General features: G+C 38.8%; 1 protein-coding gene across 4 annotated transcripts in view; it reads right to left on the minus strand.

The window, feature by feature from the left end:
• DYDC1 (DPY30 domain containing 1) overlaps positions 1 to 15168 on the minus strand; it is a 22247-nt gene continuing 7079 nt past the window's right edge. For 3 of the 4 annotated variants that reach the window (XM_043926124.1, XM_043926122.1, XM_043926123.1), the window contains exons 5-8: positions 7831 to 7923; positions 4621 to 4677; positions 3462 to 3563; positions 1 to 184 (exon numbers count right to left, since the gene is read on the minus strand). In XM_043926124.1, coding sequence (XP_043782059.1) covers positions 155 to 184; positions 3462 to 3563; positions 4621 to 4677; positions 7831 to 7923 — 282 coding nt within the window. In that variant the 3' untranslated portion in view covers positions 1 to 154. The remainder of the gene's footprint in view (positions 185 to 3461; positions 3564 to 4620; positions 4678 to 7830; positions 7924 to 15168) is intronic. The other variant, XM_043926125.1, reaches the window with a different exon arrangement.

A 15168-nucleotide genomic window follows, 5' to 3' on the forward strand; every position in this document is an offset into this window, starting at 1 on the left:
TTTTAAGGCCACACTTGAAACTCATTTATAAAGCTGTGGTTAGAGGGAGGATAAACAGAGTACAAGTTTGGAGGTAAAAAAAATACAACTGGGGACCTCCTATTTTGAAACTTGAAGCAAGAAGAAAAATTTATTGTTCTTAGGTTGGTTGATCCTACAAATCTTGATCAATGTTTAATGCAACCTAAAAACAAAATAAAAAGTAAATATTCTTTAGTACAATTATAAATTTTAACTAATACAATTAAGTGTTTGCTTTTGTATTAAAATTAATTGTAGTGTGCTTTAATACAATTAGAAATTTTAATTAATACAATTAGAAATACAATTTTCCTTGGAAGAAAAGCTATGACCAACCTAGACAGCATATTAAAAAACAGACATTATTTTGTCAACAAAGGTCTATCTAGTCAAAGCTATGGTTTTTCCAGTAGTCATGTATGGATGTGAGAGTTGGACTATAAAGAAAGCTGAGTGCCAAAGAATTGATGCTTTTGAACTGTGGTGTTGGAGAAGACTCTTCAGAGTCCCTTGGACTGTGAGGAGATCCAACTAGTCAATCCTAAAGGAGATCAGGCCTGAATATTCATTGGAAGGACTGATGCTGAAGCTGAATCTCCAATACTCTGGCCACCTGATGCAAAGAATTGATTCATTAGAAAATATCCTGAAGCTGGAAAAGATTAAAGGCAAGAGGAGAAGGGACAACAGTGGGTGAGATGATTGGATGGCATCACTGACTCGATGGACATGAGTTTGAGCAAACTCTGGGAGTTGGTGAGACACAGAAGCCTGGCATGCTGCTGTCCATGGGGTCACAAAGAGTCAGACACAACTGAGTGACTGAACTAACTAAATACAATTAGAACTGTGAAATGTACAAGCTACACAAAATTAGAGCTTAGGTAACTTCTATGTGACTATGTAAATGAAGCTTTTTGATAGTTTCAGATTATTTCACATAAAATCCAAGTTCAACATAATAATAATTTAATTGTATCCTCAATGTATTTATTAACCCATCCTTTCTTCTACTTCTCTGGCTATTCTCTCTTATTGTTGTCTGTATCTTTCTTGTATGTTCCTGTACCCATCCCTTAGATGTTGAAATTTCTCATGGTTTCACCCTGAGAGGGTTTCCCAGGTGGTTCAGTGGTAAAGAATCCACCTGCCAATGCAAGAGATACAAGTTTGATCCCTGGGTTGGGAAGAACCCCTGGAGAAGGAAATGGCAACCCACTCCAGTATTTTTGCTTGGGAAATCCCCTGGACAGAGGCACCTGGTGGGCTACAGTCCATGAAGTCAAAAAAGAATTGGACATGACTTAGCAACTAAACACACACACATACACACACACACTTCACCCTGACCCCTCCTTCATATTCTGCATTCTCTCTTGAGCATCTGACTCACTCTCCTAGCTTCACTTAGTATATATGACTAAATTCCTCTCTCCTGCCTGGACCTCTCTCCTGTCCTCCAGACCCACCTACACATCTCAGAGTGACCTGAAACTCAACATGTCCACAATTGAAGCCACTGTTTTCACAAAACCTACTTTCTATTCATATGTTCCCCAATTCAACCAATGGTAAAGTTCAAAAAATGGTGACGAGTCCAGTTGTCCAAGGCAGAAATCTGGACTTCATCCTTGATTTCTTTCTCCCCCTTATCCTCCCAGCTAATAGTGAATCCACTCAGCTGTACCCATCTGCACTGTGTGCATCCTGATCCTGTTCACCTTGCACCTGAATGACTGTGATAATTTCCTAAGTTGTCTGCTCTTCCCACTCCCACCCACTCAGATCTTGTCTCTACCTTCTAAAAACACTTATCTAATTTTCACATAAACCTTTTTGATGACTTCTACTGCACATAAGTCCAAAATCCCTAACATGACACACAGAGCCCAGTATGATCTGGCCTATACCCCCCTCTCCAACCTTCAAATCACTTCCTTCCCCTTGCTCCATGCAACTCAAACCAAAATATTGGACTCTTCTAGTTCCTTGAAAGCATCTTGCTATCTCTATCTGCTAGACTTATCTCAGGCTAATTCTTTAAATGTCATTTCCTGCATCAGACTCACCCAGGCTAGGTCAGGTTTCCCTGCTCTGTCCTCTCACTGACCTTTCCTCCAGCAGCCCAAGGATCCCAAAGGGCAGAAACCCAATCTGTTTTGCTCTCTGGTATTTTCTAGCTCCCCGCATAGTACTGAACCACAGCAGCCATTTAATAAAAATATATCCACTGACTGATTAGAACCAAATCCACCCAGCTCCACTTTCTGAACAGCTCTTAAAACACCATTTACTATTTTCGGTCATCAATGCTATCTCTCCGTAGATTACAATAGCCCCCCTGGTGGGTCTTTTCAAATCTATCACTCCATTTTCTTCTACACGCTATAGCCAGATGGCCTTCCTAAGACACAGCCCTGATCACGTTGACCTCCACTGCCTTTAGGATAAAATACATATGTCTGAGAACAAATTCAGGTCCTTTAGTGTTCTGGCCCCTGATTTCTCCACTGTCCCAGCTCTGATCTCTCCCTGCCTCCCATTCCCTCTCTCTTCACCCTGAACTGGGTCTTGATACTTTCTGTGCTCCCAGACTCCCACCCCCCTCACTGAGTGACAAGGCTGACTTTCTCCATGAAGATTTCCCTGATCAAGGGTCTTCAGCCAGGCAGCTGTTCTACTCTGTCAGTGCCCACTGATGCAGGTGACTCAATGCAGCCTCTTTCAGGACAGTCCCGGGTCATAGCTGCTGATGGCATCAGATATCAACAGCTCCTCCTCTAGCTCTCAAAGCATGCTGCTTTGGACGACAAATTACCTGGCCACTCTAACACTGACAATTACTTGCTTGTCCAGTTGTTTGTTTCTTTCCCAGACAAGGTCAGAACGGCCTGTTTTGGCCATAAAAGCACTGGGCACAATATGTGTGCACAGGAAACACTGTATGATTATTAAATAAGCCAACGTACATAAATACTGTAAAACATGCACTCCCATTAGGTTATTTACATGGCTCCATGGTTTATTACTGAGAACCAAAATATCAGCCCCCCAAAATTTAAAGATTATGTATTTTTCCACATGATTTTAAATACACATTTTGAAGAGATTTTGAAATTTTCAAAGCCTCACTTCCGATCAGCCATATGACCCTCTGCACAGGAGGGCATACTGCTCACTCCACATTAACACCCAGCTACCTCCCCATCGGCACCAACACTTCTGTGTGGAGCCAGACAAGTGCCTGCCCTCACTCTCGGGGCCAGCAGCACACTGCATAGAACATCAGTTCGAAAAATGTTGGCACCCAGAAAACTGATTTCTTTCTGTGAAGCAAAAGACCGATTTTGCTATCCAACCCTGGCCTGAGAGACACTAGGCTTTCCCAAGTAAAACAAGAAACTCTGCTTTTCACAAAACACTTTCCTAAGGATACTTACGTCAGAGAGCATTGGTTCGTCGAGTTCTTCCACTCTGCTCAAGTTTGGTGCCCCGTATCGATCACTAATTTCAGCTAGTGTTTTGCCTGAGTCGGCTCCATCCTATAGTCATATGATCATAAATGAATCATATAATTCATTTTCACTTTCAAATGACTTTGACATTAATACATTAATTTGCTTTCAGTTCTGCTAAGACATTTCTGAATTATAACATCAAAATTCAACATTGTCAGTTAATGGAATGAACCAATACCTGTTAATGACAAGAGAATTCTAAAAACAAATGCTAAAACGTGTTTTTTAAAAAATACATCAGAAATTTAAAACATATCACTGCATGTAATCATATGGTCAATAATCTCATAATATTCTGGTTTTTAAAAATACAAAAACGAACTGAATATCCCAGTTTTACCCACTTTGAGGATTGGCTTTAAAGTATACCCTATTTATGAAACAGATCACCAGCCCAGGTTGGATGCATGAGACAAGTGCTCGGGGCTGGTGCACTGGGAAGACCCAGAGGGATCGGGTGGAGAGGGAGGTGGGAGGGGGGGATCGGGATGGGGAATACATGTAAATCCACGGCTAATTCATGTCAATGTATGGCAAAATCCACTACAATATTGTAAAGTAATTAGCCTCCAACTAATAAAAATAAATGGAAAAAAAAAGTATACCCTATTTGTGACTTGTTATTACTAGATTATGTATTTGAACTATCAGTTTTGATAATCTCCATATTAAAACTTTAGCTACTGAGATTCCCCGGTGGCTCAGTGTTAAAGAATTTGCCTACCAATGCAAGAGACATGGGTTCGGGAGGATCCAACATGCTGCAGGAGCAGCCTGTGTGCCACAGCTATTGAGCCTGTGCTCTAGAGTCTGGGAGCTGCAACTACAGAGCCCATGTGCCCTAGAGCTTGTGCTCCGCAACAAGAGAAGCCACCACAGTGAGAAGCCCGAGTACCTCAACTAGACAATAGCACCCACTCACTGCAACTAGAGAAAAGCCTTGTGCAGCAAGAGGACCCAACACAGCCAAACATAGATAATAAAATTGTTTTTAAAACATATCTACTAATGCATCAAAATTAAGCATCACACTCCAGGATACTTATTCGTATCCCATAACAGAGTAACTTTTTCCTCTCACCTCTCCATGTAAAGTATCTTCACCCTTAGCCATATTTTCCATGCTCATTCTCAACTCCTATAATATATAAAAATGAAGAAAAATACTTTGCATATGCCTTTCATTTTGATCCCATGTTTAATTTTTAAGCATTTTATTTTTACATTATGACCCATTTAACCGCAAAAATGCTGTCCTTCTTAAAGGAGAAATCTGAATACAAAACTACAGATACAGTCTCACTTAATTCTCTATTAATAGGTGACTACCATATTTTGTTTATAATTAAATAGAATGTTTTAAAAAATGAAATAGGCTGAAACACTAAACCTGAAGACAGATTACTAACAAAAGTGAAAAGTGACAAAATAAAAATTTTAATAAACTCTTAAAATAAAAGATTTTGAAATAACTTTCAGTTAAGTAGAATTTTATACATAGTGAAAAAGAAGCAAATATTTCTAAAGTAATTAGTCTGGCCCAAGGCACTACCTAATACATGTGACCTCTCCATAGCACCTGGGCAATGCCCTCTATAAAGCACTCTGAACACATAGGAGACTGCTTTCTGAATGTGAAAACACAGAATCTTCTAATCAAACCAAACCTCGCTGTGGCCTCTATCTTTTCATTCTAAGGCAGCAAGCTGACTTAACTGCTCTTGAGCTGATTCACTTCAGCTGCCCAAAGGTGAGTCATCTCGTGACTTTTTATATAATGGCCCTGATGATTAGGGACACATATGGTACATGAGAGTCCCTTGGACTGCAAGGAGATCCAAGTAGTCAATCCTAAAGGAAATCAGGCCTGAATATTCATTGGAAGGACTGATGCTAAAGCTGAAACTCCAATACTCTGGCCACCTGATGCAAAGAACTGACTCGCTGGAAAAGACCCTGATGTGGGAAAGATTGAAGGTGGGAGGAGAAGGGGACGACAGAGGATGAGATGGTTGGATGGCATCACCAACTCGATGGACATGAGTTTGAGCAAGCTCTGGGAGTTGGTGATGGACATGGAAGCCTGGCGTGCTGCAGTCCATGGGGTTGCAAAGAATTGGACAAGACTGAGCAACTGAACTAAACTGAATGATACATATGGGCTTCCCAGGTGGTGCTAGTGGTAAAAAACCCAACCTGCCAATGCAGGAGATATAAGAGACATGTGTTTGATCCCTGGGTTGGGAAGATCCCCTGGAGGAAGGCATGGAAACCCACTTCAGTATTCTTGCTGGGATAATCCCCATGGACAGAGGAGCCTTGTGGGCTACAGTCCATAGGGTCGCAAAGAGTCAGACACACTGAAGCAACTTAGCACTATATGCTTTTCTCCAGATCACTCCCTTCTCCTGCACACATCTTATCGCACAACTTCGTGGTTCTGATGGAAAAATCCATGTTCTCACAGGACTCTGTTCCCCAACCAAGGGATGGATACTTGACACAAACTCATCCAGTCAGAATCCTTCCCAAGATTCTTTTCTTAACTGAAACCTGAAAGAAAGGAATCCATTCCTTTCCAATGGTAGGAGCCACAGCATTATGAGACCCAGGAACCATTAAGGACCATGACGATCCTCATCCATGTGCAGCAAACCAGGCCACAGTGAGAGACAATAGCAGAGGTGTGAGCTCTGGCAGCACTGATTCTCTTGCTCCCAGAGGTCTAGAAGACCCAACTCAACCAAAGCCCTTCACAGTTTAGTTGTAAAACACTTGCTTCAACCCAGGAGCCTTCCAATAAATTTCCTTTTGCAAATGATAGTTTAAGTCATGTCTCTGAAGCCACAAGAAGGCCAAGACGAAAAGACCTGGATGAATCTGCCTCTGAGCAAGGCACTATGTTGCAGGAAAGAAAGGGGAGATAAGCCAGTAGGAATATGGATTATTAATGTTACTGCAGCTCTGGACACTCAGCCCAGAAGGTAAGTAACATGAATGGGGACCCTTTAGAGCCAATCCCTCCTATAAATCACAGACTTTCTATATCACTCAGATATAACTGTCAGGGCATCTCAATGAAACACATTTTCAATTCTTTTATCATTTTGATCACTATCTTCTTGATGTATTCTGAGTTTTCTTCTTTTATTTGCAATCACTGAATCTTAACTGAAGTGGAAGGGTGTGTGCATTTACATGTGTGTGTGCATGCATGGATATCCATGTGCCCTACCCTCATTCAGACAAAGATAACATCAGCATCTGTGTTTTTTAAAACTCTGTATAGGTATTTGATTTTATCCTTTTAAAAGCTCATCTTTTTGACTCACAAAAGTAGTCTTCCAACACTTAGACTACAATAGGACTAAATGATTTCACTTTGTAAAGAACAATTCTTATTCATTATAGAATGATAAGCATTGTAAATTGATAGGAAAAAATGGTAAATTAATTAAATCTCATTTTTTAAAAAAATTTAATTTACCCTTTAACTTATTTTTTCAAATCGTTTTAAACAATGATGCTCTCATCTAAGCCATTAATAAATATACTCTACAAAACCTGCTTCAATTTTAAATTTTTTAAATTTTAATCATGGACTAAGTAGAGGAATAACATTTAAGTAACAATTGATAGTTGTAAGTATATGATAAGAAATATCCAGTTGAAAAGGATAACTCAGTCATGCAGAAGTTTGGTCTATACAACATATACTTTTTGGACACAAGGAAACATTGACCAAGCAGGTGGCTTGACATAAAACAGACACAGTCAAGGGAGATGGACTTTTTTGACATAAGTTACTGAAAAATTTAAAGACATGAAAAATCCAAATAAGAACACATTTTAAAATGTAAGTTATTGTTGATAATACATCCAGTGTGAAGAAAAGAGACAGACTATTGTCTCAGAGATCAGAATACCTCCAATACTAAAGAATTTTGCCTTCAGTATCAGCTATCATAATTAGGAACCACTATCTCTTGACTAAAAATGTTGACCATATCAATGTTAGAGAACACCACTGCTCAGAAAGCAGTTTCACATACACAATCTTATTTGATCCTTACAACAGCCCAGTGAGATATTGCCAATAACATTATACTGTTATCCCTATTTTTCTAAAAGGTAAACTGAAACTGAAAAGGGTTATAGGACTTGCTTAAGTCACACAAATAATATGTGGCAGGTCTTTAGACTGTGAATCCCCTGCTATAACAACTGGAAGTAACAGTGAGGATTCTAAGAGGTTTTCAATAAAACAAACATTTATAAAACTTAAATTTACCTTCTCAAATTGTTCTTGAGCTCTCTGCAGTTCTTCTATTCTCTGTCTCTCTTTTTCTTGCTCTTCCAACTCCAGTTGGAATTCCAGCTGTTGCTGAATATTCAGATATAAATAAGTCATATTAGAGTTTATTGCAAGGAATTCACTCGATTACTCTGAAGTATCCCAGGATAATTAAGGTTACACTCACCTAAATTTCAGAAACTTAAGAGAATAAATGGTCACAGCCTCCCAGTACTTTAGCTTTTACAAATATTTCATGAAGTACAAAATTTAAAAGGAAGCTTCCTTAGTTGCTAATTTTAGAAAAGCAGTATTTGTACAAAATTAAATCATTTTCCCGATTCTTCTAGAAGCCACAAATGAGACTGCAGTGATTTGTCTCAAATAAAATTTCTTTAAGAACTGATAGATCTTCAAATAGCCAAACTCTGGTTGTAAAACAGTAGATGAGAACATTTTTAAGTATATTACCTGAACCCAGATATAATCAACTACGTATTTGGTCCCATCTCAACATATATCCTAGCTCCAGGAGAACAGAAGTCCACAGACTAAATTCCTCTGGCCAAGCCTGACCCAACTCCTGTTTTTCTATAGTCCACAAGTGAAGAAAGGTTTTTATACATTTTTATGGTTGAATAATACCAAATGAATAATATTTTATTTCACATGAAAGTTATATGAAGTCCAAATGTCAGTGTCTATAAATAAAACTCTCTTGAAACACTGCCGTGCTCACGCTCACTCACTTATTTACTGTGACTGCTTCTGCCCCACGACAGCAGAGCCAAGTATTTGCAACAGAGGCAGCAGGTGGTGCTCTCACTGCCCTGCACTTCTGCTCAGCACAGTACATACAAGTTCACTGATACCATCAGAACTCACAGTGTTTGGAGTGCCATAGTATCACTACACCGGGATATTTTTTTAACCAGTGCATTATCCATCAAGAAAAGAAGTGAATGTTGAATGCTGCTCTTTTAAGACAAAGCAGACTGTGGGTTATTTTATTATCAAATTATTCAACAGCAAAGGATGGTGTTTCTCATTCAATGACACTGTACTAAAAGAATACAGTAAATGTCAATATTATCAGAGTAAGCACTCATCACAATGGTCTCAACTCGCATGAACACAAAGGTCGGAAATATTAGATAATTTAAAACAAAATTATTTCACCAGAACAGAATTTCTTCACAAAAATTAAAAGTGAAAAGGAGGCTGCAATGTAAGTAAGTTACCAAGTGGCTCATCTGGTAGCCAACCAAAGAAACACATTTATCAATGGTGATTTAATTAAAACAAGTTTGATTTCAGTGTCTAAAAAAAAATTAAGATTATTAGCCTTTTGGTGAGAACAGTTGCTCAGAGTGGATGACATGAGGAACAACTTCAATGGCCAATTAAAGACAAGGGAAATACTGATCTTCCTTGCCCTTGATGAGTAGACAAATCCCCTCAGCACTGCTTAGCTGTTTTTTATCAAAGGAGTTGATGCTGAGTTTGCAGTGACTGAAAAATCAACCACCATGAACAATCTTCACAGAATAGCACTATAGGCAAGAACATCTTCAGACACTGAAGAACATTAATTCAGTACAACCAGATATGAAATCTGCTAAGATGTGTAACAACCTGCCAAAAAAGTGTGTGTGGAACAGAAAAAGGCCTAATTGGACAAATTTACAAAGTTTGTGAAAACATAGTGTTTAAAGTCTATGAGTTTTCACTGTATGATTCAATAGTAGCTGCTCTGCAGGAAATATTTGACTCTATCATGTGTTAGAGTTCCAGATGAACTTCCAGATGTTCAAGCTGGATTTAGAAAAGGCAGAAGAACCAAATTGCCAGATCCGTTGGATCATCAAAAAAGCAAAAGAGTTCCAGAAAAACATCTACTTCTGCTTTATTGACTATACCAAAGCCTTTGACTGTGTGTTTCACAACAAACTATGGAAAATTCTTAAAGAGCATCAAAATATTTATGCTTTTGAACTGTGGTGTTGGAGAAGACGCTTGAGAGTCCCTTGGACAGCAAGGAGATCAAACCCGTCAATCTTAAAGGAAATCAGTCCTGAATATTCATTGGAAGGACTGATGCTGAAGCTGAAACTCCAATACTTTGGCCACCTGATGCGAAGAACTGACTCACTGGAAAAGACCCTGATGCTGGGAAAGATTGAAGGCAGGAGGAGAAGGGGACGACAAAGGATGAGATGGTTGGATGGCATCACCAACTTGATGGACATGAGTCTGAGTAAGCTCTGGGAGTTGGTGATTGACAGGGAAGCCTGGCGTGCTGCAGTCCATGGGGTCGCAAACGGTCGGACACGGCTGAGCAACTGAACTGAACTGATCACATGTTACTGAGCCAGCAGTGTTGAAACTGAGACCCCCTAAAGTTGAGTTCCCATACCGAGTTTATGATTAATCTCTCTATCCAAAACTTTATTCCCTTTGTTGTCCTCTCTGACCTCAATTCTGTGCTGACTGAACACTGTAATCAACCAGAGTCAGATGACTAAAATTGCTATTGTCGGTAACATCATTAATGCACTAAAATTGCTATTTTATCATTAATGTACAAATTCAGATCATTTCTCTAGGACAAGATGAGCTAACTGACCCACTGGGCCATGGACCACCTGGCCAGAGAACTGTAAATGGGCGACACCCTGACTTCCAAAGGAGTCAATGCTGAGTTCAAAACGACTGAAAAATCAATTGCTGACGGAAAAAAAGCAATGATTAAGAAATATCACAGAAGTATTGAAGCAACATGGATAGTTCTAGAGATTATCATACTAAGTATAAATCAGACAGAGGAAGACAAATATCATATACCACACTTGTACATGGAAACTGAAAAACAGTATAAATGAACTTAACATACAAAACAGAAACAAACTCACAGAGATAGAAATCAAACTTATCATTAACAAAGGTAGGGGGAACTGGAGCAGGGGTTAACAGATGTACACTGCCATATATAAAATAAACAAGGATACTGTATACCACAGAGAACTATATTTAATGCCTTGTAATAAACTATAATGAAACAGAAAAAAGTATCTATCGATATATATATATAAAAAATACCAAATCACTTTGCTATACACATGAGACTAACACAGTATTATAAATCAACTATACTTCAATTTAAAAAACAGAAAATGTTACAGAAATGTCACAAGATTAATCCCAGCCTCTTTACTTTCCCCCTTTAAGAAAATCGCTCATTCAAACACTAAGTTTTAGTGGATATGCAGTTTGTCTCCTGCTCCCTTGCTTGTTACCCTGCAGTAAACTCTGTACTTGCCTTCACCACAACCCAGCGATAACAGATTTGGCTTTACTGTGCACTGGATGAACAAACTTGAGTTTGGATCAGTAACAGTGTCAACAGAGACCTTCATTTACCCTTATGAATTTAACCATCATCTGCTCTATGAATTTTCATAAGAAATAGAAGCTGGGGACTTCCCTGGTGGTTCAGTGGCTAAGACTCCATGCTCCCAATACAGGGCTTGGGTCAATTCCTGGTCAGAGAACTCCAGGTCACATGCCACAACTAACAGAATTCACAAACCTCAGCTAAAGATCCTGCATGCCGCAACATAGAAAATCCTGCACACCACAATTAAGACCCAGCACAGTCAAATAAATAAATAAATAATTTTACAAAGACCATATATTAAAAAAAAAAAAAAAGAAATAGAAGTTGAATATATCTTGACTTGCTCTACCACTCGATAGTTTCATGCCTAACAGTTTTGTTGTGAATTTTTGAGTTCAGGGACAAGACTGAGGTATTTCTGAATGAGAAGACCATTTTCAACCACAATTATCAAACATTAAATAACTTTGGAAATTAGCTTCTGCTGTAGACTAAACAATTTTTAATCAATTCAATCTAAAAGTATAAGGCAAAATAGCACTTATATGTAAACCTTAACACCTCAGTAGAATCATTTCAACAACAGCTAATACCGTCTGAATCACGTCAAGCTGCTGTATACACTCCCAGTGCTGTCAGAAACCAGATTTCTTTTTTTTTTTCTTTCCATTTATTTTTATTCATTGGAGGCTACTTACTTTATAATATTGTAGTGGTTTTTGCCATACATTGACATGAATCAGTCATGGATTTACATGTGTTCCCCATCCCGATCCCCCCTCCCGCCTCCCTCTCCATCCCATCCCTCTGGGTCTTCCCAGTGCACCAGCCCTGAGCACCCGTCTCATGCATCCAACCTGAGCTGATGATCTGTTTCACCCTTGATAGTATACTTGTTTCAATGCTGTTCTCTCTGAACATCCCACCCTCGCCTTCTCCCACAGAGTCTAAAAGTCTGTTCTGTACATCTGTGTTTCTTTTTCTGTTTTGCATATAGGGTTATCGTTACCATCTTTTTAAATTCCATATATATGTGTTAGTATACTGTATTGGTCTTTATCTTTCTGACTTACTTCACTCTGTATAATGGGCTCCAGTTTCATCCATCTCATTAGAACTGATTCAAATGAATTCTTTTTAATGGCTGAGTAATATTCCACAGCTTTCTTATCCATTTGTCTGCTGATGGACATCTAGGTTGTTTCCATGTCCTGGCTATTATAAACAGTGCTGCGATGAACATTGGGGTACACGTGTCTCTTTCAGATCTGGTTTCCTTGGTGTGTATGCCCAGGAGTGGGATTGCTGGGTCATATGGCAGTTTTATTTCCAGTTTTTTAAGGAATCTCCACACTGTTCTCCATAGCGGCTGTACTAGTTTGCATTCCCACCAATATTGTAAGAGGGTTCCCTTTTCTCCACACCCTCTCCAGCATTTATTGCTTGTAGACTTTTGGATAGCAGCCATCCTGACTGGCGTGTAATGGTACCTCATTGAGGTTTTGATTTGCATTTCTCTGATAATGAGTGATGTTGAGCATCTTTTCATGTGTTTCTTAGCCATCTGTATGTCTTCTTTGGAGAAATGTCTGTTTAGATCTTTGGCCCATTTTTTGATTGGGTCATTTATTTTTCTGGAATTGAGCTGCAGGAGTTGCTTGTATATTTTTGAGATTAATCCTTTGTCTCAGAAAACAGATTTCTATTCCCATACAAATTTGTGCCAGATACATTTTCCAAGTTCAAACTATAGTTTCAGAGTGTGTTTAGGCCTGATGTAAGTGCAAAGGAAATTCCCACATTTTAAAATCCATTTACAATGGATTTCAAAACTGTGTAACTGAGAAGCTTTCACCAACCATCAACTGGAAGGGATTAATCTACCAGGTGGAGACGCGCTAAAAGACAAATATGAAGAGAAAAATTGAGCAGTCTTCTACAAGTGCCTTCCAAGAGATCAATACACTGAATATTGTAGGCACAAGGACTAATTATCAACAGTTGGTAGGACCTGTGAGTGAAAAAACATTTTCATAGATGAAATACATAAAATTTCATTACAGATCAGCATTAACAGAAACATTTCCATCCATTTTGATGAGAGGGAACATTATCTTTGAAGTCCAACTAAGTGAACTTTTAGCTTTCAAGGGGGAGTGTAATTCTTCTCAATAGTAAGCCTACATTACGGAAAGAAATTATAGTTTTTTTAATTTTTTATTTCATCGATAAAACATTTGTAGAAATTTCTCTCTTGCTATGGCTACATAATATACCATAATCCCCACACAATATCCTCAGTTTTGCCTCTTGGCCTGAAAATCACAAAATATCCACCTTTACAGGAAGAGGTTGTTAACCTCACCAGAAAGTAATTTCTTACCATCAGTCCAGTGCCACCCCATAAACAGGATAATAGAAGCTCATTCCATTAAGAGCATTTTAAAACTATATTTTTTACAAAGAGATAATAAACAGTGATTAATAGTTATTCACAAAGGGCTGTTAATTTCTTTGTATTCTTATGTCATCCCCACTAAAATAAAAGTGATGGGCTAGCTAGCTGAAATGCAGGAATGTTATCATTCAATCATTTCAGACATCAGTAAACAAAGTGAAATAACTCTAATCGGTCAATAATAATGCAAAATGCAGTTGTTAAATACCAACCACACTGGTCAACATAACCAGTTTCTTAACATTTTTAGGAAATGTTTGAAACTCAACTGCTTTCTTCACATGTGACCAATAGCATTAGAAAAACATTCAAACAAACATAAAAGCTACTACTTCCAAAATGAGTTCTTAGGTAAAAAACACCAATAAAAATGTTTCCCTGTTCACAAGGACCTGGGCTTGCTGAAGAGTTTTTAAAATTTCAAAGAATTTCAAGTCAGCTATACTATGAGGACACGCTTTTGCAACCAAAAGGCAAGTGATCAGAGTCCTGACCTCCAGTTCATTTGACTCAAAGGGCACAGAAAGCCTCTCTGATTTTTCTTCATCTTAGCCTCACGATTTTAAGTTCTTCTCTGCTGGTCCATCTTTCCACACATCCCTTCTCCTCCTCTCATCTCTCTCTGCCCACCAATCCACTTCTTTAACCAGCCACCATGCCCTCTGCAGGATATCACTGTATCTTCCACCCGCCAAACACACAGTAGGTGGCTTCATCCTGATACAGCCAGAGAAAAGTTTCCAGTATTGTCAAATTTATTGAAGTAATGTAAAGAAGATTAGTCAACAAAAGTTAGGGTACCTCCACAGCTGTGATCTAATTGTCTTGGGGAAGGAGAACTGCTAAGAAGTTCCCTTTATTCAGAGAGACAGGGGACAGATGCAGCTCCAGGAGCTGGAAGAGGCAGGGCAGATTCTCACTCAAAGTTGCAGCAGACACTTACCCAATTGGATGGGCATTTGACATCCAACACTCTGCAACCTCTCCACAAAAATAAGCCCAATGACTGAAAAATGAAGACTCAGAAGTAGTAAAGGCCTCTACAGCCATATCCATCTAAGGTGCCTAGAATGTTTTACCAAGTATTGAGGATGGGAGACAAGACAGAGAGGTTATTTCCCATGTCTACATTTTCCTTTTTATCCACACACCCAAATAATCCCTTCTTAAAATATGTAAACTGGAGTTGAGTCTCTAGAATTAGGTACTATATGGTAGAAGTATAAGGGTGACTCAAATTTGGTTTAGAAGTGCTCCATAAATTAAATTAGTCCAGAAGTCACTCTAGGACTTTCCCCTATCTAGTTTATAGTCCATGACCCACCTCTTCAACCATTCTCACACCAACATCCTTAGCTCCCCAATCCTGCTAACCCAAACTCACTTCAATCTGTCTGTCTCCTTCACATCTTTATCAGTATACCTAGGTCTAAGTGGAGAAAATCACATAATAACAAAATCAAGCCAAAAGGCCCCATTA

This window comes from Cervus elaphus, chromosome 15 (genome assembly GCF_910594005.1).
Source record: "Cervus elaphus chromosome 15, mCerEla1.1, whole genome shotgun sequence".
Taxonomy (NCBI): domain Eukaryota; kingdom Metazoa; phylum Chordata; class Mammalia; order Artiodactyla; family Cervidae; genus Cervus; species Cervus elaphus.